At 34.8% G+C, this 24,476-nt stretch overlaps 2 protein-coding genes across 5 annotated transcripts; both read left to right on the forward strand.

Moving 5' to 3' along the window:
- The first annotated feature begins 901 nt into the window (after window positions 1-901).
- On the forward strand, window positions 902-4,619 carry LOC124299692 (eukaryotic translation initiation factor 4E-binding protein). Its single transcript, XM_046752978.1, has 3 exons — window positions 902-1,299; window positions 3,585-3,734; window positions 4,179-4,619. The coding sequence occupies exons 1-3, from the start codon at window positions 1,158-1,160 to the stop codon at window positions 4,226-4,228; spliced, it is 342 nt and encodes a 113-aa protein (XP_046608934.1). The 5' UTR covers window positions 902-1,157; the 3' UTR covers window positions 4,229-4,619.
- Window positions 4,620-6,798: 2,179 nt separating this feature from the next.
- Window positions 6,799-23,721, forward strand: LOC124300986 (macoilin-1). Of its 4 annotated transcripts, XM_046755554.1 has the most exons (13): window positions 6,801-7,289; window positions 7,769-7,910; window positions 8,241-8,367; window positions 8,445-8,574; window positions 9,592-9,658; window positions 9,756-9,969; window positions 10,490-10,748; window positions 11,139-11,408; window positions 12,104-12,280; window positions 12,535-12,810; window positions 13,356-13,549; window positions 14,008-14,160; window positions 17,072-23,721. In XM_046755554.1, the coding sequence occupies exons 1-13, from the start codon at window positions 7,210-7,212 to the stop codon at window positions 17,128-17,130; spliced, it is 2,148 nt and encodes a 715-aa protein (XP_046611510.1). In that variant the 5' UTR covers window positions 6,801-7,209; the 3' UTR covers window positions 17,131-23,721. The 4 variants fall into 4 exon arrangements, with proteins under 4 accessions (XP_046611508.1, XP_046611507.1, XP_046611510.1 ...); XM_046755552.1 differs by having other exon boundaries at window positions 6,799-7,289; window positions 12,122-12,280; window positions 14,008-23,721; XM_046755551.1 differs by having other exon boundaries at window positions 6,800-7,289; window positions 14,008-23,721.
- The last annotated feature ends 755 nt before the right edge of the window (window positions 23,722-24,476 follow it).

Below are 24,476 nucleotides of genomic sequence, written 5' to 3' on the forward strand. Positions count from 1 at the left end.
CCGATTGCTCGTTGGTGGCGATTTTAAAAAAGATGTTTCATTACAGTAATTTCCCGGTTGTCCGCTGCACTGATTGTAATTAACCCATTCGCTTTCTTGCACACTGTAGTGTGCATACAATCTTGATCTTCGTTTTTTTACGATCTTCTCGTGATATACTGCGTATTAAATAATTGTCAAGTATATGAAAAAGGGCGAAAATTTTCTGACAAACTGATTGCCACTATTTGGTTTTTAGAATTATTGTCACATTGCGAGAAGGACGCAAATATTGAAAATAAACACAATTTCTGAAACATGTCCAAAACATTTGAAAATCGTGTAAAAAGTGTTTCTTTACTCAAATAAAAACATTTTGCGAAGGGTATTTTTATTCTAAAGTAAACGGATTGACGTGATTCGGAGACTCGCTATAATTGTCATATAATAATCGGATTGATTAAAACGTGATAAACGTGATGCCTATAATCAATCAAGCCCAATGTCGATATTACATGTATAATGATTATGTATTTCATCGTACGTGCGGCTTCAGTGCAACAAGCACGTGTTGTATGTAAAATGTACATGCTAGACACCGTGATGTGTACACAGCTGTTAATTAACTATAGATATATACAATAAAACAGACTAACGCGCAATTGTACCGATATTATGACAAAATTGGTGACGAAATAAAGGCTTGAAATAAGTAAAGTCGTATGTGCAGGCCGGATTCTTTATTCTCTTTCTGCCATATTACGATACCATGATCGACAGACAGGTATTACAGTTTAATCATCAAGGTGATCACCGGCAGTTTAGAGCGTGCGAGATCCAAAACTGTTGTTGAACCGTGCAACAGCACTGCGCAGCAAACCAGCAGCGGCTATCAATAGCGCGCTCCGTCCGTCGCCACGAGGCGTTTTGTTTTTAGTTGCGAGTGCGGCGAGCAACTGATCGCTCATCGTTGCTACTGTTCTATCGCTTCTCTTGGGACATATTACCTCAAAATACGATATAGTTTTTCAAATCGTCGAACTCGAACGATCCAAGCCTCTGTGATTGAATATAGTTCTGTATTTGAATGCAACATTGTGTGAACCGCATTTGCCATTTTGTTTTTATACGTGACAATTCGAATCAGAGACAATAAGTATTCATATAAGTAGTTAAATATGTCGGCTTCTCCCATCGCGAGGCAAGCGACTCAGAGTCAAAGTATTCCATCTAAACGGGTCCTCATCAATGATCCCAACCAACTACCTGCGGATTACTCTTCGACGCCTGGAGGCACCTTATACTCAACCACGCCAGGAGGTCAGTTCGTTTTTTACCCTCGAGTTGACTACTTTCAGCTGTTCACAGTCTCTACCTCTCAATCCTAGGATACCATCCCAGCTGGAAACACGCGCGTGCCGGTTCGAATGGCCTTGAACATCCCCCCCTCCCCCCTCCCCACCCCACCCACCTTCTATTTATCGATCAACAACTGTTTACAATAACAAAATTTTATACCTGAATTTTACGTGCCCATTTATTTAAATTTTTTCGCAAAAATGTTCCCACGCTACATAACAATGAAGCAATAGAAAATTGCGCTAAAATCTCCGCATTCTGCGTATTTCTTCGGATTTATAAGCTAAATGAAAAAAAAACTGCGTGACATGTTCTATAGCGATTGTACTTTGTTAACTGCTTCCGGAATCCTACGTGTTTTAAGTCATACAAGCAGATTATAGGATCTATGACGCATGCGTACTATTCTTTATACTATACGGCGTCTGCGTGCATTCCGCTCCACATAAACTCTGGAATTTCATATGCTTTGGCTCTTGACTTATCAGGATTTCTGTTTTTTAGTAATCGTCCACCAATACAGTTGTGATAAAACTACGATCTAAATAGCCCTGATGGAAAATTTTCCTTAAGACTGGTTTAATTGTAATGTTTGACTTGATACCGGCCTGTCACCCTATGACGTCTTAAACCATAGACTTATGCGCAAAAGAAGTGCGACCCTGCAGTTGATAAATTCGTTATCTGATTTTTGTAATCTGATTTACCGTTAAGCCTCACTGACGTGGATAGACTTTGTTATTGTCCATATATCGGTATTCGTCGAATCTTGAAATTGAATAATCTTCAATTTCATCGCATAATCATGAAGCCACTTGAGGTTCTTGAACTGGATGGTACTATGTGTGCAAAGATTTAATGTTGGCAAATTGAACCACGTTGAAACTAGGACAGGCTTATCAGTTGTCGCTTTTAGAGCGAGTGTATAATTAACCATACGCACCCATGGCACGAATATATCGCGCTGGCGTCCCCGTATAGCGGTTTCGGTAGACAAAGGTTTTCAACCTCAATAACGAAAGATTATTACGCGATTATTATCAAAAAGAAGCTTATCAATGTATACCGAAACGAGTCATTAGCAGGTATAGAGGCTCAATTCTTTGTTCGAATGTTGTTTAATTGTCCCCCTTCGTTCAATAATTTTCTTTTGGTTCGATTATTTGCAGGCAAAAATATTCAACTTTATACAGCCGCGCGATCTTTCCAACCGAGCTATAAGATACAGCTGTATACATACATATTTCTGTAAGTGAATGAGCTCAGAAGGTCACGAAACAGCTTGCAGTCTTAGTTTTCATTGCTGAAAGTGACTGCCAAAGTTCTTCGAACAGATAAAAAAAAAAACGATCAATAGATTTAAAAATTAATTATTTGAGCGAGGAATCTTGTGTGGCACGATGTTGAAAATTTACCTTATAAAAAATGTACTCATGTATTCATATACTTCATTCCAATTCCCTATATTATAAATTTCGTAGTTACTTATCCCTCACTGGCCGACGTAATCATGAAAACTCAATATTATCTAGTTTTAGTTAATTCAATTACACCTTTCCTCATTTAACTGTGGTTTCGTTGAATCTATAGTAGATTTATACGAGATAATGAATTTTCAACGGATTCAACTGGAACTTTATCAGTTTAGATAAGTTTACCGTATATTACTGAATCTTATTTGAATCAAGTATAACTTGCAATTGCAGTCTGAAATTATATATACTTATATCATCAGTAATTTGTTTTTCCCCATGTATTCCATGCGAGATTGAAGAGGATTTGTGCAGATTTCTAATCTTGTATAAAGGTTTTCATGGAATATTTAAACTGTAACTAATTATAGTTGCAGTAGGCTTCAACTGGCCACACTGATTGTCTAATAACGACCAACTTATGCCTATACTCTAATAGCTACGATCACGAGAATCACTTATTGAAAACTAATTGACCGAATTGGTTTGTCGACGAAGTAGAGATACGGGGTGTCCAATTTTAAACGGTACACAAGATTATTTAAAAAATTAAACTAAAATAACTTTAGATGTTATATTTTACAATCACACGCAGCTGTCAGGTCAGGTAAAAATTGAACTCTGACTTTACGATTTACAGGTAAGATCCACCATCGCTGCTTCGAGGTCAGGAAGTTATGGAGAGTTTATTTTGTCTTTCTCGGCATACTGAAATTTCACTACGTTTGTTCTATTATTTTTAATACGTATAAAAATGCTATCTATCTGCTGCAGGTACCCGCATTGTTTACGAGCGAGCATTCTTAATGAACTTGAGGAATTCACCTATTTCGAGAACTCCACCGCGAAATATACCAGCGATTCCGGCCGATCTTTTGAAGGGTACGCTAGTAGTTCCGACCATACCTAGTCCACCGATAAAAGGTACGTGAACAAAAATTTTCAGACTAAAAATAAACTAAATCACACTTCGAACAGATCAAGATCTAGTTTTTTATGCATCAATCTATCAAAAGCACTTGAGATACGTTCGCTTTTTTTATTCAACCTTCACGCCAATCTCTACTACCCAAATGTATTTTTGGTCTGTACCAGCAAATCCTAATCGGTAAGACTAACATTTCTTCTTTTTTCTGTCGCGACGAAGATAATTTTCCTAATGATTCTTGCAAGAGTTTTGGACCTATATATGCCACTTGTTTATCGTCCAAAAAGAAGTTGTTTGATCGGAAGAATGAAATATTTTCATTCTATTAAATAGTCTCAGTTGTGACAAATTATTTTTCGTGCACTATTATCTCAGCAAATGTTTTGCTTTATAATTTGAGAAATTTTCCTTTTCTTAACCATCTATTTTTATTATTTCAGATATTCCAGTGATCGACGAAACTCCGGAGCAATTTGAAATGGATATGTGATGATCGGGACGGTAAAGGGGGGAAGGAGAGAAAATAGAAAAAAAGATCATACGATCAGCATATGACCGCGGTGTCTGTTCACGTCTCGTGATTCAGAAGGACATTAGTTTAATTACCTAATTACCATCTTTATGAACGTGCCTCAAGCAGAATTGGACGGGAAAATATCTTCATTTAATTACATTTTTTCTCTAGCATCTTGATGGCTGTGAATGAACGTTCACGACGAGATATTTTTTCAATAACTACAAATAAAGAGAGAATATTTTTCACTCTCAAACATGCCTTATCGTTGTTGAATCTAACTAAGGTTTCACCACACGTTTATATTTTTTTGTAGTTTGCTTTCTAAGATATTGAATAATACTAATAAATATTGTGGTTTTTAAAATCGACTATTTTCTTCATCCATTGATTAGTCCCTAAGGTGTATAATTGTATATTTAGAACTGCTATATATTCAGCGTATGCACAAACTCAGATAAATGTAATCAAAGAGATCAATTGAATAACAGATGTTTAAGATTTTTGGACTGACAATGAGATAAAACGTTATCTTCTGCTAATGTGTCCAACTCCCGAGTAAACGAAAAATGTCAATAAATTCCCAGGTTTCCCTACTGTATGCGGAATATGTCTAAAGCACGTTCGACAGTGAATAATTGCTGGAGCTCTTATTTCATTCGGTATTGACATTGTACATAAAAGTGACCATTTGCTTTTCGTAACCCGCAACCACGGTCGTATACACAGGCCTGGGTACTCCGGCTGTAAAACCATTGTAAAACCCATAGACTTGCTAAAACCGTGTTTGAAAATGAAGCCGATGTTCTGAATTTTTGCCGCTAGCGCTAGTAAGGGAGAGGCCTACTCAGCACGCAAGCGCACGGAGAAAGAGACGGCTGCCTTATATTTCTTTCTTTGTTGCACACCGGCCTCGGAGATTGCAGCGCTCCGGTCTTTGGTGCACAAATTGAGAAACACAGGCTTCGAACGGTCACGCTACATTCTATAGGAAGGGGCTTGGAGTGGCCAGACCTGGCGGCTTATTACGGTTCTCGAATCGAGTGAAAATGACGAAAGTGAGTGGCTCACCCACGGTCTTATATGTTCTCAAATTGAGGACCCTAGGTATCGCATGCGATATATCTGAAATATCGAATGCGATATATGAAACTATTCTCGAGCTTCGGTTAGTAAATCGAATACAATAATTCTCGTTCGCCTTTTATCGACTGGGGGCCTATTCTCAAACTCGTACGATAACTATCGCATGTGAGAATCATGACCCAGCCAAATCAAATACGACTCAAATTTGGTATTCTCTAATACCACGCAGTCGCATACGTGTTGTCACATGCGATAATTTCCGAACGCGATAAGCCAGCAGTGTTGCCCCGTGAGAGAATCTCGCAACAGCCAATCGTTGCTTAGTTTACAAGAGAAATCCATAAAGTATCGTAACAATGAGTATTCTTCGTTGGTTCTTCGATTCTTCCCAACAATGCATCGAGAGGAAGCGTGAAGCGTTCTACAGATCCATTATATTAGCTTCAACCTTGAATAAATACGATCAAAAATATATGTCCAGCGAGTACAACTATTGGATTGCAGTCTGGAATTTTATAATGCAATACACCAGTGCAATTATAAGAAGAGGTTGAAATTAATTTTAATTGAATAATGAGCTACTTACTTCGTCACTTAAGAAATAATATTATTGCCGATAACTGAGAAGAAACAAATTTCCGATTTTAATGGTATTTTTGTAATTTCATTCTGAATAAATGAAATGAAATGAAATATACAACCTCGTTTAATTATTCATTTAATAACGACCATATAACAAGTTTTCTATTTGAACCAAAAGATAATTCGAATTAACGGGTTTTTATCGCATATGATTTGCAGTATCGCACGGTCTTACTCAGGCCGTGTTCGTAAATTTACTGCCAGTACTAAAAATTCCCTAGGACAGAGACAGAGCTGACCATGAACTCGGCAGCGCAAAAGAGATAAAAGATTGCTGACACTACTGTCAGTCAATTTTCGAACACGGCCTCAGTCGATACACGATGGACGATAATTATCGTACACGAATACTTAACCGAAGATCAAGAATACAGTTACATATATCGCATTCGATATTTTAGACATCTCGCATGCGGTCCTTAACTCGACAATAGAGCCCCTGCTGTTTGGATGAATGAACTTCAAGCAGTAATAACTTGCTAGTAACTTCCAGTCAATTGCTGCTGCTACTGTTTGCTACCCACGAAATCTTAGCCTTAGACATTTAAAAGACTTCCTTCTTTCCGAGTGATGAATAGTTCCGAATATTTTTAAAACGTTAAAAAAAATATATAAGAAAACAATGTAATATCAAGAGTTGACTGAAGATCATCGGCATTCGACGTATGAAGATGTCATAGAATTTTTAAAACGGGGTAACGTCGACAGTACTCGAACGATAAAAAAGGAATTTCGTATCGGCAGAAAGTGTTCAAGGTTGGCAATCTTTGCACATGTCTAGTTCGTGGCACAAGGTCGACCGACCGATGTCAGCACACTTCTCGTTACTTTTCGTTACCTCGATGGTTGGTGGATGTATACACAAGTATGATGTGTCCATGACGTCTGCGATCGATAAAGGCTTGAACCCGGAATAGTTTTTAAGCGAAGAGAAATGAGCGCGTTAGGATGATGGCACGTGTTTAAATTGTTTGAAAAATAATAGTAAGATTTTGTTAACGAACATCGTTAAAAGTTGATTAACCGCCATGTCTCGGGATGGACCAATCAGACGCACGACGTGCCGCTGCGAGCCCTCGAATAATCTATCCACAGACGAATGACAACAAAAGAGATTGATAGAGTTAGGAAGGTTCATAGGAATACGTATTTACGAAGGATTTAACACATTTTGCTTCTGTTGACAAGGTAAATAAGTTTGTATCATAGTGGTGAAAGTGTCGGGGAATATGAAGAGAAGAAATGCCGAGTGCGGCAAGCTTCGGAGGCCCTTGAAACGAAACAAAATTACGGAAGGAATTTACGGAAGGTAAACGTTCCTGCTGGTCGCCATATGTGTGCATCACAATGGCTGATCTTAAAAATAACCAAAAACCTCATCATATATATCGAGGTTTATTTTTCACTCATCCCTTCACCCCGTTGTACCAATTTACTTGAACCCCGCAATCTTTCGCCCCCAGACCTACTCTTTCACCACGATTTAAGAATTTCCAATTACCGGAGGGAAAAAAACAAAACAGATATTTTCACCACCAGTCCTGCTTGACGTTCTCCCTGGTTAAAATTGCGTATAGATTAGGACAGCAGAAACGCAAGATCACATTAAAACATATAGAAGAAAACAAATTTTTATATTTCAATAATTTTATCTGCATTTTTGTGGTTTTATCCAAATCTGTACCAAATTTTCTCTTTCTACCGTTCAAAAAACTTCAATTAGACTAAGAATACAGGGATCAAAAAATGAGCTCGCATTACTTGAGGTTTTTTATCTTAATATTACAGTACGCTGCTTTACTTGAAGTTTCTGCTGCTATGGGCGATGGTGATATTGGCAGATTTCATTCTAGAGTTCAGATTTGAATTCCTCTGGCCGTTCTGGCTTCTCCTTCGAAGTGTTTACGATTCTTTCAAATACCAAGGCTTGGTAAGTACCTCGGCAATAACGATAATATTAACTAGCGTTTTTTTTCATCCTTCAATCTTGTTATCGTTTTTGAATGTATCTACAAACCTATTGCTCGATTCGTAAGGATTCTGAATATTTCAATGAATCTTTTACTACAACAGTTATTGGTTATAGCGCGCTTGTTTTCAGACTACAATTCGATTTTTTTTTACATGCAATTTATGCATTGTTTGATAAATTGTAACACAAAAATATTAATTAATACAATACAGCCTTGAATTCAGAGATTTTCTAACTTTTAATGGAAGATTAACAGGTCTTATGAACTAACGTTTTTTTGCTTCACAGGCCTTCTCCGTGTTTTTTATTTGCATCGCCCTAACGTCAGATATGATTTGCTTCTTCTTCATCCCTGTGCATTGGCTCTTCTTTGCCGCTAGCACATATGTTTGGGTTCAATACGTCTGGCATACAGGTATGTCAATCCATTTACTTACTTACAGTGTAAACTAATGAATTAGCACCATTGTAACATATAAAATTACCATTTAGATAAAGGTGTTTGCCTGCCAACGGTGATGCTGTGGCTCCTGTTCCTCTACATAGAAGCAGCAGTACGGTTACGTGATCTGCGCCACATGCCGTTTCATCTGGATCTCTGTAGGCCCTTTGCTGCTCATTGGTATTTATCTCGATTAATTAACTTTAATACGGTAACTTATGTATTGACATCCGAGTTACGATGTGAAAAGAAATAATTTACTTCACAACTTTCGAGTAGCTATGTTGTGGCAGACGTTAGTAGTTTTGGCATGTTGGGAAATATATTATATTTTTACTTCTGGTAATCAAATTTGGTTTGAAACCACCGGCACATACATTATATTACATTAATTATACTTGTATGTAGATTTATCTTATTGCATCATTCCATTCGAATTTTATGCTCATTATTAAATGGTCCATCTACGTTATTGAAAAGGATCCCACTTTGCCTTTCATAAGTGAATAAAGTCAATAGGAAGGCAAATTCTAAAGCTAAGTTAATTTTTACAATTTTTGTACTGTTAACATTGTTATTCTTGGATTAAATTACACTCCACGTATTTTTGCCGTACTGCAAAACGCGATCAGTTTAGAATATTTCTAAAAGATTTAAAACATTTTTGTGAAACAACATAGTTTTTACCTTATGCTAATTACTTTTAGTTTCGTTGCAATACAGCTTTCAAACAATTATATTCCAATAGACCGGTAAACTACTGTAGTAGGACCAGTTCACGAAATACTTCCCTTTAAATTAATTCTCAAAAAATAACCCCTTTACTGATAAGACAAGTGGTAGCTAATCTCTTTTATACTTCTGGTCAGAATTACTGATAGTTTAATTTTTAAATTAAATATCGGAATTGTGAGAAAAGAAAATTAAATACATTAGTGAGATCGATTCAAAGACCATGGAATACCGAGTGTACTTTTAAGGTTGGACGGTATCACTTTAGCCAATCTAATCAATTAGCTACTTGCTATCCAGAACAGATATTGAAAGACGAAAAAAAAATCCTTCAAAATGAACGGTTAATACTTATATACGTGAATAACTCATCCTGCTTAAAAAAGAAAAAAGCAACTTGTTCCTAAGAATGTGGTTTTAATTATTCAAATCTGCTGATTTTAATCAAGTTTTTATCACTTTCAGCATTGGCTATCCTGTAGTCACATTAGGCTTTGGTTTCAAAAGCTACGTGGGCTACAGAATGAGACAGGTGATGTGAATTTACTGTTTTTTTGTTTTCTACCCATTGCAAAAAAAATATATAGCATGATAGGAACGGAAGATAATTTAACATCTCACCGTTTCAGAGAAAACAAAAAGACGTAGCTAAGGAAAACGAGTTTTACCTTCAGCTGCTACAGCAAGCGCTGCCCGTCGAACAGCAGGCTGCAACTATGCAGCAGCTTCAGCCACAGGCTCAGTTGCAAACACAGTTAGCCTCTGCCCCTCAAGAGCAACACACAAAGTCACAGTTGCACAGGCACAATCCACAGTACAACACAAGTCCTGAGAAGAGTAGAGGTAGTTTGCATATATATCGGGAATTCTATGCTAACTAGACTAATTTCTTATCTTTACCATCTTTGATATAATCCATATTTTCATACCATTGTACCAACTATAAAAAGGATTCTCACATTTTCCCTAAATTTGTGTTTACTTGTGAAGATTTGGAGTTCAGAAACTTACACCAGTCTTAGTCTCTTTTCAATTGTACAAGCAACTTTGAAGAATTTCATTTAGCAAACGTAGTATTGAGAGGTTTTATGAATATTTTAGTAATGGTGAATCGGTAATAAATGCGCCGAAGACATTGAACTATCGAAATAATAAACTACCATGTGATAAAAATTGGGATTACTCTCCAGTTATCATTGGTATTTTTCGTCCTGCGTAATATCAAATAATAATTTAAAGCACGAGTTGCACATTACCTTTAATTGACAGTGATAATTTTCATATCTCTTAAATAATAGAAGTGTTTTCCCTTGCCTCTTTTCATTTCTTAAAATCTATTGAATGATGTCGAATTTGCTCACAGGTGGTTGTAGCGTGACTACAGAATCGAGCATACAAAATGGTGGGGTACACAGTGGCACGCACAGCGCGTCACAAGCACAAAATGCCACCAAAAACAGCCACAGAAAGTCACTTGACAAAGGGGATAACAAACAGGACGAGCAACAAAACAAACAGAATGCAACAAACGTTTCACAGAATGACAAAAGTGATAAGAAGTTTGCACACAGTAATGGAACCACAGTGCCTCACAACGACCTACAATTTATTGAGAGGGTTGGGTAAGCGAAATCATCATTCTGGTTAATCCAAATTTCATCATATCTGCGCAGTTTGAAACATGAGAATCAACGCTAGGATTTGTGCAGGATATTTAAACAAACAATTGCAACGAAACTTTCCTCTAAATGTTCAGAAATTTACAATGAAAGAGCTATTCTAGTTTTGTTATTCTTTTTTAATCTAAAAACGTCACAAAGTACTAATTAATTTCTTATTTAATGCAGTGCTGAAAAATACTGTTAAAATAAAAACGGCATTCATTTTTCACAGATTTCATATGAATAGTATATTGGTCAAATGCTGTGTATATTTATTGTGCAATGTAAAATCTCAAAGTAAAAGCGTTTTAAGGAAACGAAAGCAATTTTTAGAATTGCCTCTTTTCTCAGACCAGTCTCTGTTCTGAAATTCAGCTCTGTGAACGATTTTGACGTAAACGAAGTAGAAAAGGATAAATCAGTGAAAGGGGGAGGTTCTGCGCACACCTCTGTTAAAATACAGTCAAATGGATCTGCCGGAGGAAAGTGGAATAATGTTAAAGAAAGCCGAGACTCTTCGACGACAGTAAATGGTCAACGAGAGCGAAAAGGCCGACAAGCTAAATCAACAGTCGAAACAGTAGCAGAGCAACAAAAACAGCAAGATGAATATTGTCAGAGGTTTGTGACCATACTTTGGAATTCTTTGTGTTTGGTAGTTAAGGTGCTGCTGATCTGATGTCTCATATATATATTTCGTGACTTCAGAAGCAGGGAAATTTCTTCATCGAACTGTGCGAGAATGGAGGTGCGGCTCCTACTAGGAAAATTTTTAAATCTTAGCTTGAATAAAAGTTAACGTCCCTAACTCCGTCATTGCTGACGTAGATCACCGATAATGTTTATTATGCCATTTACAATCACCGACTTGAATATTCACTGCTTCTACGATTTCAGAATCTCTTACCCTTCCAATAGACATTTAAAGGTATATAAAAACATCCGTGTAATTTGGGAAAACTTATTTCATCCATTAGCTTTACATAAATATGGCACAGTTCGACAAAGAAATTTTCAGATGACAGGAGCCTGCTCATGATCGTGCTCATGATCCACAAGAAGTCTACGTCGACTTGTAAGTGATTTCATTGGTCGAATCTAACCGAACAGGCCAATGAAATCAGTGGCTTTAGTTCAACGTTGAATGCCCAAAAGCGCTGTAAGTGCTTATAACATCACGAAATATATATTTACAAGCCAGGTCAGCGGTGTCTTAAATAGCGTATAAATCAAGATACCTCAAAAATTTTATAAAGGCAAGAATCTTCTTGCTATTTTTATTACTATACGATTTTAATTTATTGCCAATGAAATAGGTTACTGGTGTGTCGCAGGCTCGAGGCTGACATCAAAAGACTAAAATCAGACCTCCAGTCAAGTCGGCAAGTTGAACAGGAGTTGCGTTTGCAGATCAGTGCGCTAGTCACTGGGGAGCGACAAGCCAAAGGTGACATTCAGCAGCTGCAGCACGATAACGATCAGCTGCAGAATAAGTAAGGGTGACAAATCTACGTACAGCCCTTTTACTTTCGTTATGTAAAAAAAAATTCAAAATAGCTAAAGCAAACTCACTTCAAAATTAAATTTCAAATCCTGGTATTTCTTCTGTTAAGTTCTGCAATTTATTCCATAGTTTTATACTTGAACAAAACATAAACCTCTTCAGTATAATATATTACTGAATGTTTTTAAGACATATATCAGTTCCAGTTATACATTATAATTTTTAATGATTTGATATTGTCAGACTACACGGGCTGGTAACAGCGCGTCAATTAGACAAACAGACCATGTCGTCTTTGGAAAGACGAATAACAGAAGAGAGGAGGCAGCGGAGTACCTGTGAGGCATCTTTAGCTGCAGAAAGACGGGCACGCCGTGTGGCAGAGGAAGCTCGAAGTTCCATTCCGCCGCCGCCGCCACCTGTAAGGCAAGAGTGTACTGACGCTTGTAAATCCCGAAGAGCACAAATGGAACAGGAACTGAAGAGCCTGCGTCGAGAACTCAAAGCAAAAGAAGAACGGTACGCTGCAGTAGATATGACCTATTGGATGTTGAAAAATTAACATGTTCTTTTTGAAAATTCGTTTTTTCTAGGACTTAATTTTAGTATGTGTTACCAGAAAATTCAGATAACGTGAATTGAATAGCAGTTTTGCCGTAATAAGAGGCATAATACATATTCATAATATGATTTTTCGTAACACCTAATTTTCAGTTGGCTGAATCCATCTGAGATCAGGGGGGCCAGCGTACGTCATATTCCATAATTGCTTGTGACTGAAGTATGTTTTTCCTTGCCCAAAATAAATGTGGGTTTTTTCTGATATTTGACATGCAATGCATGACGCACATTTCTCAAAATTCTTGATTTGAGATGAATTCAGCGTGTTGTACCTAATTTTAATTTTGTTGTTATTTAACTACAAGAGAAGTTATGAATAGCTGGTTTAGGTACCACGTAACGTACTTTCGGTATTATCTTGAAGTTTGATTCCAAACGAAATATTTAAAAACTCCAAAAACTACTGTAGGATTATAATTTTCCTTGATAATTTTTAATCAAAGGTACGCATCAATTGAGAAGGACGTTTCACGATGTAAGGAAAGCCATGGTGAGACTGAAATCCTGCTTGGAGCATTTAGTGCCCTGCAGGATAAGAATGCTCATCTAGAAAATAGTCTCAGCGCCGAAACACGAATCAAACTCGACCTTTTCTCAGCCCTTGGGGAAGCAAAGCGTCAGCTGGAAATCAGAGAGAGTGAGTAATTACACATCGATTCATTTTGCAAAGCAAAATACAAGTTGTCTACTGCTTCTTAAATATCCTTAAATTCTGGAATTATCCTGGAATACAAAAATTGCTCCTTAAGTCCTGGAAAAGTGCTGGACTAATTTGATTCATCCCAAAAAATTTAGTACGATACAGTCTTGATTGAAAACTGTCATATTTCATTGGTAATACACGGCTTTCTTATGGAAAGTATAATTCATCAGGCCTCCAGAGCATGTGCGTAATATCTACAGTTGTATACATTTTTTTTAATCAACTCCTAACCACCTCATCCTATTCTAAAAACTCATAAGAAATCGAAATTAGAGTTCTAGAATTTTTCAATGAATTGTCCTGGAATAGTCCTGAAATCTAAATTCTAGATTGCAGTATACATCCTGAAAATAAAATCGCCATGGTGATTACACGATTTTTCTCTTTTTCAGGTTTGATAAGAACACAGGAGAAGGAAATCGAGACGTTGAAAGCCAAGATTGCACAAGATTTGGCAGTTATGCCTCAAGATTCATTCGGTCCTGGTCCAGCGCCAAGTTCGGCCACGTCGAAGCTTCGTTTGAATAACGAAGTACGAGTTGGAGGTAATAAAATACGCGGGAATGAAAATCCCTTTCCGGGATGCACCGTATCCAATCTGGATCCAAACGCTACCGCATATACGCCGAAAGGTTCTTTGGTCGCGTCCACAGAGGCTTGAGGTCCTCTTGTTCGACTTCAAAATCATAGCCCCCACAAAGCCAGAGTCCAATAATAAACTTGACCACCCAACGTCAAACATGTTTCAGGTTAAATTCAGCTGAAACAAATTTTTTCCTATATAGAAATGTATATTTCAATTTACATGTTATTTCTCAATTGTTCGAACAAAGGATATTGGCATTTTCTCTGTTATTCAATTTATTATGCAAAATGTAAATTACTTATTCGAAATTGTAATTTTTTTTTTTTTTTTTAGTATTATGCAATCGAAGTCGAGCTCTAAACCTCAATTTTTTTTTATTTGCGAAGTTATCCTGAAACATGATTTGTACAGACCATCAGATCGTTGTCAACACGACGTAACTGTACGCGTGACATTTGGAACGGAACTTACCTGAATGAATTGGCGTTTTATATCCGCACTGCTTACATACGCTGTTCCGAAGTTTGTTATTAAAAGGATTACCTAATTATCGAGATAAATTGCGATTTAGTCCATTCATCTGTAACATAAAGACTGCTATATATTTTTTAAATCAAAACAAATTCCAATTTGAAAGAGAGTGAAATTTGTAGCGTAAACAAATCGAGTCATCAAATTCCGTGAATCCAATCATTTTTGAATAACCATAATAACACAATGAGAATGATCAAATGAAAAAGTAAACTTAAGGCGGCAGTACCAATGGCGAAGTAGAAATATTGCTTTGAAAACTTTTTCGCAACCTTCGCACAGCGTATTCATAATCTTATAATGACTCGTGAGAACGTTGACCCTCATTTAAGTCGTAATCTGAAACTAGTCCACCCTAAAATTGTATTTATTGTCATCAGTATAATAAGCCAGTAAAATCACATGATCATTGATTGCAACCACAAAGATGAAGGTATAAAAAAAACCATACAAAATAAAGTGCAATTTATTGCTACCTATTTAAAGCATTCAATGATGAGGTTTGACCAGTAAACGGTAAAATTAAACGAACGGGGCACTGAAATTTGTTCTTTTTTGTCCTTGGGCAGAACTCTTTAGATTGCACAATATGAAACTCTATAATTGGGTCGGTATCTGATTTCTTGAAAGAGTAAGGTTCAACTATCGTTCTGGCTACGAAGAATTTAATGAAATTTCAGGCGGACGCGACTAGAAAAAATTAGTAAACTAGGTGAATTAAAACTTAAAAGGCAACCGTCTTGGTTTTCTGTTGATGGTTTCACAAATTATTCATTGGTGTCGTGTTGATTTTTTATTTGCACTGCGGGGTTCGAAATTGTTTTCTTTAAAACTAATGTCAAAACGTTGAAAATGTAACTTTTTTGTTTGATGATACTTTACTTCGAAATGGGAAGCCAGTTTGGATATATCATAGCACCCATCATCGCCATATATACACATTATCTCACTTGTATATATAAAGCACTCTCATGACATTTAATTTATTAATTATTTATTGTTTAAACAGCGAAAAGTATTGTCGGGAGGATTTACTATACATACCGTTGTGGACACAAATTTTCGTTTGTTGAATGTTTATTTCAGTTGACCCCATCTTAAATTCCAATCGTATTATTCGCCGATGATGTTCGTTTGGTTCAAGTAATTCTAATAGTTGTAAAAAAAAAAAAAAAAATGCCAGTACAGGGCTGGTAACGGATCAATATTCGTCACTTTTTTTCATGAACAATCTAGTGACAAATTTAGTCCAAGTTACGCTAAACTTTAAAAGTTGAGTGATGTATAAATTTTTCACCGGTTTATTTAAAGGTTGGTGTTCTAACAATAATTTCATGCTAATTTATCACATATTGGTAATGTTATTGAGTGTGTGAGGAATGTAAAATATTAAAATTTTGTTGATTATAGAGGTGCAGGGGCACTTGAATATTTCTTTCCACTGATTAGAAGGCGTCGGGAATTTGAAAATCTTGAAATACCTTTCCTTACAAAGCTTGTCCTTTTCTCAGAACCATTAAACAACGTCTGTTATAACAATTGTATAAACAAAAAACTCACACTTAGCTTGTGTATACCTAGATGAAAAGTTTTTTGCGTTACTTTCAGCTTTATTTAGAAATAACACCTTCACTATTTGCTCTCAATAAATATACATGCATGAAAATCTTCATTCAGGCAAATATGACTCATCAGAATATGCGGAAATGCGTCCGTCCACTGATAAAAGTGTAGCTACGCAGTAAACAGAAAAACTGAATAATTTTTATAAGATATGACATCCTTTGAAGTTTTATTTGCACTAATTGATTCATTAACCAAAATCGGTAACAAAAATATATAATCTCTCCTGTCATGCTGAGATAGCTTCAAAAGCAAGCAAGACTCAGGGTAGTTCGTTTTTTATACTTATGATTAAAATACAAGATATTTCGTCGGTTTGGTTTTTCTTCTAAATAAATAGTTAATAAATTTGTAATTGTTTGAAAATGGCGTAGCCACTACCAGCCCTGCTGATAGATTTGGTGTTCCCTGTGAAAACGTAAAAGTTTGGAAACTTCGGTGGGTTACAGGAAGCTAATGAACTATCAAAACTGAGGAAATAACAAGCATTAGAATTTCGAATGATATTTGTTCCTATTTGATTAACTAATATTCACTTTTCAAGGAGCTACCAATGCGATTCACGTTAGCGATATAGTTTCATGTTATTCACTGTAGAATGTCTTGTGAAATTTTGCCTCTTGATAAACATGATTACAAAGTTTCTATTACCATATTTAATAAATGATGTGTTTACTTAGAAAGGTGTATTAAAATTTGTGTTCACATTTGTACAGATCGTTACAATTGGTCAACTTACGTTAGGCCTGAGCCAGAAACCTCCTTTCACGCTTAGTTACGTCATGCTTAGTGCTACGCTTCCCTTTCACTGTCGGACCAGAGTTGATTAGAGCGAATCAAGTCTTGAGGAAACTTCAAAGAAGCTATTACCGAGCCTTGATGCTCTCTTTATAATACCGATCGTTACATCCATAAATTAATTATTGCCAAATGGTGAAATCCAGATGCCTATTTTAATAGTTTGATATGTATCTATTATTCATTGTCCAGCGGTATTATTACCCTCATGTATATACATAGGAATTTGATGAAAAAACAAATTTAAAAAAGTGTTAATGAAACACTTGGGCATTTGCACGGCATAGTAACGTACCACAAGAAAAGGTTGTTAATATTAATTTCTAATCCGATTCGGGAATAATCTTTCCTAATATGTATGTAACGTAATACATGTAAGTTTCTGAGTTACATGCAAAGGCATATATGTATATGTACATATACTATACGTATATGACTTAAATATACTTGAAGTGAGAAAATTTTTAGTTTACTTTGGAACTTAACTCATTGTCAGCAGAAATTGTCTCTGCACAAGGGGCGCGTTATATAGAAATAATGAAAAAAACGATTCAATTTTATTATTTAATTACAGTAATTGTTATACTTAGTTGATGATATGTAAAATACAGATACGTATCTTCCCCTCCAACACAGGATTTACAAGGATCGCAACAATGTACCTAAATACTACATTATTATTATCATCACTTGTGTCGTAAAAAATAATTTGTCCTAGTTACAACACGTAGAGAATTGAACTGATAATATATCACTCCGAATCCAGTCAGTAATCTTATCCTTAACGTGTCTTAATAATTGTAATTTTTCTTATGATATATATCACAAGTACTTAATTTATTATTATTTGATTATTTTTATTTTCATTCTTTATCTTTTCTTCTCGTTTCTTTTTTTTTAATTTTGGTTCACGGTGATTCCGATCACCGTTCCCTTCCACGATTTGAATAAGATAGCACAACGCGAGCTTATAAGTTTAAGCAACTCCTTCCGGACATATGAAAATGATATGTAATATTATTTCATTTGCTAGGCTCTAACTTTAATGATTTGTTTTTTAGTTCAACAAAAAATGTAATAATAATGATAATAATAATAATAATAGTAGTGGTAGTGGTAGTAGTAAAGGATAAAACGAGTGTTGACAAATTTCTTTATGCCTGACTGTGTTAATTAATTGATGTTGATATTTAAAAAGAAATCGTGTGATAATATGTTTTTGTCATTATACTGACTAAAATTTTAATGCGCTTCCAACATTTAATTACGTACTTACTTAACTTACTTACTCACTTATACTTTTTAATTAGAGTTTAAGTTTAAGATAATTAATTTGCTAGCTGCTGCTGCTGCTCCTGCTGCTGCTGCTGCTGCTGCTTTACAACAGCATTGATCTCACAGCACGGTCACTATCTGTGCCTGTTGCAAATGCCCTACACATCCTACTAACTTTATTGTCATGCGATCAACAGTGCACGTAGTGACACTTTAATTAATATATATATACAACAAGTTTTTGAAATAATTTGCATAAATTGAAAATGTCTCTTATTTGAGGAAAGAAGTTTCGAAAACAAAAATTGAAAACTCGTACTGTAAACCATCGTGATAATACGATCATCCAGGTACAGATTGCACAAAGTTTGTAGTTTTTATTGAATTTTTCTAATTATAACTTATGTACCATACCTGCTGCGTACAACGTGTAGGTACGGACAATTGATTCACGGCTACCGATAACGTACAATTTTATATTGTATACCACCCTCTTATTATTATAGTACGGTGTGTGTAGAAACATTTTTTTCTTTTTTCTCTCTTTTTCTCTCTCTCTCTCTCTCTCTTTCTCTCTCCAGTGCCCTGAATATATCTATTACATAGTAATGTTTGCGATGTACCTCCTTATTCTTGGAAGGATAACATTATTAAATAAAACTAGAAAAATAACGTCGGGCAGTCGAGAGGAAAAAAATAACGATGATAGTAATAATAATTTAGAAGAAGAAACAAAAAAACGAAATAAAAAAAAAAAAAATATGACATTTCGATAAAAACATGAAAGTACAAAATATGTAAAAGTTTAAAAGAAAACAAATAAGACATACATCGCGAAAATATTGAAAACTTATTTTGTTATATATACTGCAGAATGCCACTGTTTCAAAGGAATAATAATTTATTTTTTGTTTTTATTATACTTTTCTGGTTGATAATTGAATATTGATCGGTACCCAATATCAGCATACATATCTATTATTAAAATCTCTTAATCTTCCTTCAATATTGTTAATTCGGCAATTATTTCTAATAAATTGTTTGTAACGAATTTTATATTCACATATGTTTCTCACACACGTCGTGCAGTTTGGTACTGATCAATTTTTCGTTATTTACAAAACTTATGCTAAATTGATATGTAATGTGTATAAAAAAAAAGAAAAAGAATTGCTGTAAAACGCCATTAAATTTGAAATGATTGTGAAAATTTAGTACAACTGTTATTATGATTGAAATTGTTAGTATTTAATTTGATATATTGGAAACGAACAATGAATGGTAAATAGATAATACATACTGGCGAAATATTTGAAACTTGCGTCGCAAAGGAATACCAAAATCGATTAAAATAAAAATAAACAAACAAATGAAAAACAAAGTTATATCAAATATTGTTTGCACAGAGTTAATTCGCATTCAGCATTTGTTGTTATATGTGGATGGTCTTGATGTTAATGTTTAATCAATCCTGACCCTAGGGTGTGTAATGCTTCTATAATGAAACGATATATTGACAAATAAAGTGATTGCATGTCAATAAAACACTATAGCATCCGTGCATAAACCAAAAACAAAAAACTTTCTGATAACCATAATTTGTCAATCAAGGTAACGATTAATCTTACATGTTCGTAGCTCCATTGAGCTCTTGTTGTAAGCTGCCCCATCTGACTCCCTCACTCTTTCATGAATTACACATGATGCGAGCACGTAAATATGGGAGTAAGATACATATTGCTTATCACACGAGACTACTTGCACATATTCTTATTCTAGTGGATCGTCAGCTGAGTGAGCCAATACTTGTTGACTTAACACAAACAAGAGAAACATTTTTCCTGATCTACGAAAATAATTATCGAAACACGATTGTCTTTCTCGTTCTTCTTTTTTTTCCAATTAAGTGTTCGCTGGAGTTTATTTTATTTTTATTTACAATTAGTTACTTTTCAGATCTAAGCTGATTTGAGTTTCTTGTAATTTGTTAATATTGTTGGAGACTATAGTCATGTGTAGAGATACATTTTTTACAAAACGTTTTAGCATTATATTCAATTCAATTCTTTTAATTCTATTGAACATTCTAAGATGGATGCAGCCGCATAATAATGGTTACTAATTTATTCTTCCCTCATTCCGTACAAGCTGGTCGCTTATGGGGACATATCCGAAAGAGTATGGATGATTTGGAAATTATTGTTGTTATTATTATTATTATTCAAATCCCATGCAACATAATCTGACATGAGGAATGGGTCCTAGATGTTTTTGCATATATAGTTAGTGTTTAACACTTGGTTGTGATGGTATATGATAAACACAACATAGTACGAAATTGAGAATAACAGAAGAAGAAAAAAAACTGCAAGCAATGCGATTGCAATTCGATTCGAATGAGTAACTAGAAATGTGGTGGCAAGTTGATCCAATTACAGGGCTCATAGTGGTCTCCGTAACCGGAAAAAGTGATAAAAGTGATCATTTAGTGAATAAAGTGATTAAAAAGTGACATGTTTCGGAAAATTTATACATTTAATTTCGGAGTACATGGTTCACATCTATTATACCAAGTGCCTGTTCGTCAAGGTGGAGTGAGAATGTAAAATTTTTGTAAATCGAAAGGGCCGATTGTAGGAAACTTGTGGATATGCGTGTAAGTACAGAAAATTCTTTGCCGCAGCCTGAAAGTTAAGATCTTCAGCTACGGAAAAAGATTTAAAGTTTTGGTGTTATAGCCCGATTCAAAATTCATGCTTTTTCCATACTTATTCACACATGCATGATGATTATGTTCACATCTTTGCATCAAATTGGGACATTCTGAATTGAAATGGAATTGGTGTCATTTTGTTTTTTGAACCATCAGGAAAGTATTTTTACAGATTAGAGAATTGGGAAAGAATTATTTCTCAATTCAGGCTTTTCCAAGAAATTGGTGAATCTCAAATATGCTCTTCTTCATAGAGGGTGATTCGCTACTTGAAAATCACTCGGGCACTGACTAAGTCAGTCAGTCCATCAGTAAGTTAGTTAGTCAGTTAGTGCCCAAGTAACAGGAATCTACTCGAAAAATTCAAGTAGTGAACTATTCGTGACTTTGTTCAAAGAAGAGCATATTTGAGATTCACCAGTTTCTTGGAAAAGCGTGAATGGAAAAATAGTTCTTTCCCAATTTTCTAATCCGTACAAATACTTTCAGGATGGTTCAAATTACGGTTCTTGCCAATGAGTGTACAAAAGTATTATATTGAACCAACCAAAAAAAAGTGGAAATTAGAAACAAGTAATGAAAAAATTGAAAAAAAATAAACAAATATATAAAATAACTCTGCCTATTACGGTTCCAAGCCTGGATGTGAAAAAAGAATGATTTTATTGCTAAACAGTAAAACTTTGCAAAAAATTTTTTATATATTTTTCAATAATATATGATCAACGAGAATGACATGTATTCCAGTTCAGTTCAGAATATTCCAATTTGATGCCAAGAAATGAACATAATAATTGTGCATATGTGTATAAGTGTGAAAAAACCATGTATTTTGGATTGGTAGATAACACCAAAACTTTAATATTTTTTCCAGAGCTGAAGATCTTTACTTTTGGAGTGCAGCAATGAACTTTCTGTACTTACATGCGTACCCACAAAATTTCCACACCCAGCCATATCAATTTTGACAAATTTTACATTTTCGCTCCATCCCAATAAAGAGAGAATATAAGTACCAAAACATAAGAAAAAAAAATCTAGATCATTATGGTATAGTTGAAAAAAGTTACTTTTTGCTGGATGGTAAGAAAAAAGTGGAAAAAATTGATTAAAAGTGAGAAAAGTGACGTACTATGAGCCCTGCAATTACATCTAACATCTGTATTTGTGGACTGGGTGAAGAACGTTAAACTTACCTTATGTAATACTATTTTATAACGCACTTAAAATCGCCAGGGTAATGTGTACCTTGGCTGAAAACAAAGACTCTTGCCCGAATGTTTCTTGGTATAAATATGAAGTATAAGTCATGGGACAAAACGAAAGATAACAAAAATAATAGAAAGAAAAATGAAAATAGGTATGTAGCGATGACATGATATGTACCCTCAAATAAATACATGCATCTACATCATTATTCTGTAATAACTTGCAGAATAAATTGTACGTAAATGAAAATTGAAGTGAAAAAAGGATACAAAAAAAAAAAAAAACGTAAATAAAAAAATATTATTCATGCTTGAGATAAGCATAACTACACATTTTTTTCAACGTTTGGAGTTGTTCTGCTCTCTATGTATGTCAAAAAGTCATTCGAAGTGAAATAAAAATAATTAAAAAACATCGGAAACTGAATTCGACTAATTACAATCGCCCCAGTTGAAAGGTAAATGAAAAAAACACCAGGAAGAATATAATTCCAAGTTTGTAATTAATAGTAATAGAGTATAACGAGAAATAAATCATTTCCAAATTCATCCTCAAGGGAAAATATCATTGCATAAAAAATTACACTTTTAAGTAATAGTAGTTATTATCTAATTGAATTACGTCTTTATCCACAGAATATGATTTGTAGATCTTTAGTTTGATTTGTCAGTTCAGTGATTCGGAATAACTCAGAGCACTGGTTTCAAATAAATGTTTATAACTTCTATCAGATTTATTGTAGAAAATGTTATACTTTTTACTTGGGTTACTCTTAGTCATTCTGAAGTGAAAAATCGAACAAACTGTTAGTTAAGACATATTCCTACATATTTACAGTATTATACCTGTTCGGTTTATGCTTAAGGTATAACAAAGCAGTGATATCATATCAAAACTAAATTTCAAGCTAAATACGATAGTTGCCAACATCGTGGCTCCATAACAAGTCATGAAACTACTTTCAACGCACCTTTCCAAATTTTAACAATTGCCCTACCAAAGTTATGTTTCGAACAGACAAACAGTTCGTATAATGAGCCACTCATACCAGTTTCATTTTGCCCCTACACGTATGCAAGTACCTAATGTGCAAAGTGATTTCCGCGAAATAAATTTTCGGAAGTGAAAAGTTAACTAACGAATATTTAACATAAAAATTGTTCCTTTGATAAAAATGTGTGGTGTGACATAACGTTCAACAATTTTATATTCGCGATATTGAGCAAAACATTATTTTTTATAACATTTAATTCGTGGATTCAAACTTTGGGACGTATAAGAAGTCATTCAAATGTTATTTTACACCAAAGAAAATAACAGCTAAATCATACTTGGGAATTCACAATCAGTCCACAAAGTTATGTGCACATACAGGTGCGAAAAAATGGAAACGGATTTATTGACTCTTGATTCAAGTTCAACCGATTTAAGGCCTCTTTTCCGCTGTTGTTTCGATTTCCTCACAGAAGAAAGGAGTCACAGACGAAATTTATGTAATATCGTACATATTTTGAATGAAAGTACTTCAATCTGTCAAAAACAATATTTATTTGGCTGGATGCGTATCTGTGAGAACAATCCAGATTTACGTTAGTTATTCGGGATGAAACGGTTTTTGTTGTGAATGCGTAAGTCTTCTTCCTGCAGTCGAAATTACAGTATAAACTCAACGGTAAGTAGGTGGGCAAATGTTAATTTTCAGATCCGCATAATTAGTTTTCGCTTCACTACTATAAAGCTATACTTAAATCAAACCTTTACAGTACGTAGAGCTTTGTAAAGAAATGTAAAAAAGATGCAACATCGGATATTATATATTCTATCACATTCGACATTACAGTGTCATTGAAGCACAGTTAAGTGCATCTGGCACGAAGTCAAATCACAGTTAATTACAATTTTCAAATATACTCAGCTAACTTTACTTAATTTTAAAAATCTGTTTAAGCTGAACATGTCATGATTTAATCAGTTTTGGTACTGGTTAGACATAATAGAACTCTAATAAATTGGTATTATGATATTCAAAATTAGCAATAAATATATTTGTTGGAATAGTTCCTTTTCTTTAAAAACTTAGGTTAAGGTATAAAAAATCTATAGATAAACAATATGTCATAAATGTA

This window comes from Neodiprion virginianus, chromosome 3, assembly GCF_021901495.1.
Source record: "Neodiprion virginianus isolate iyNeoVirg1 chromosome 3, iyNeoVirg1.1, whole genome shotgun sequence".
Lineage (NCBI taxonomy): Eukaryota > Metazoa > Arthropoda > Insecta > Hymenoptera > Diprionidae > Neodiprion > Neodiprion virginianus.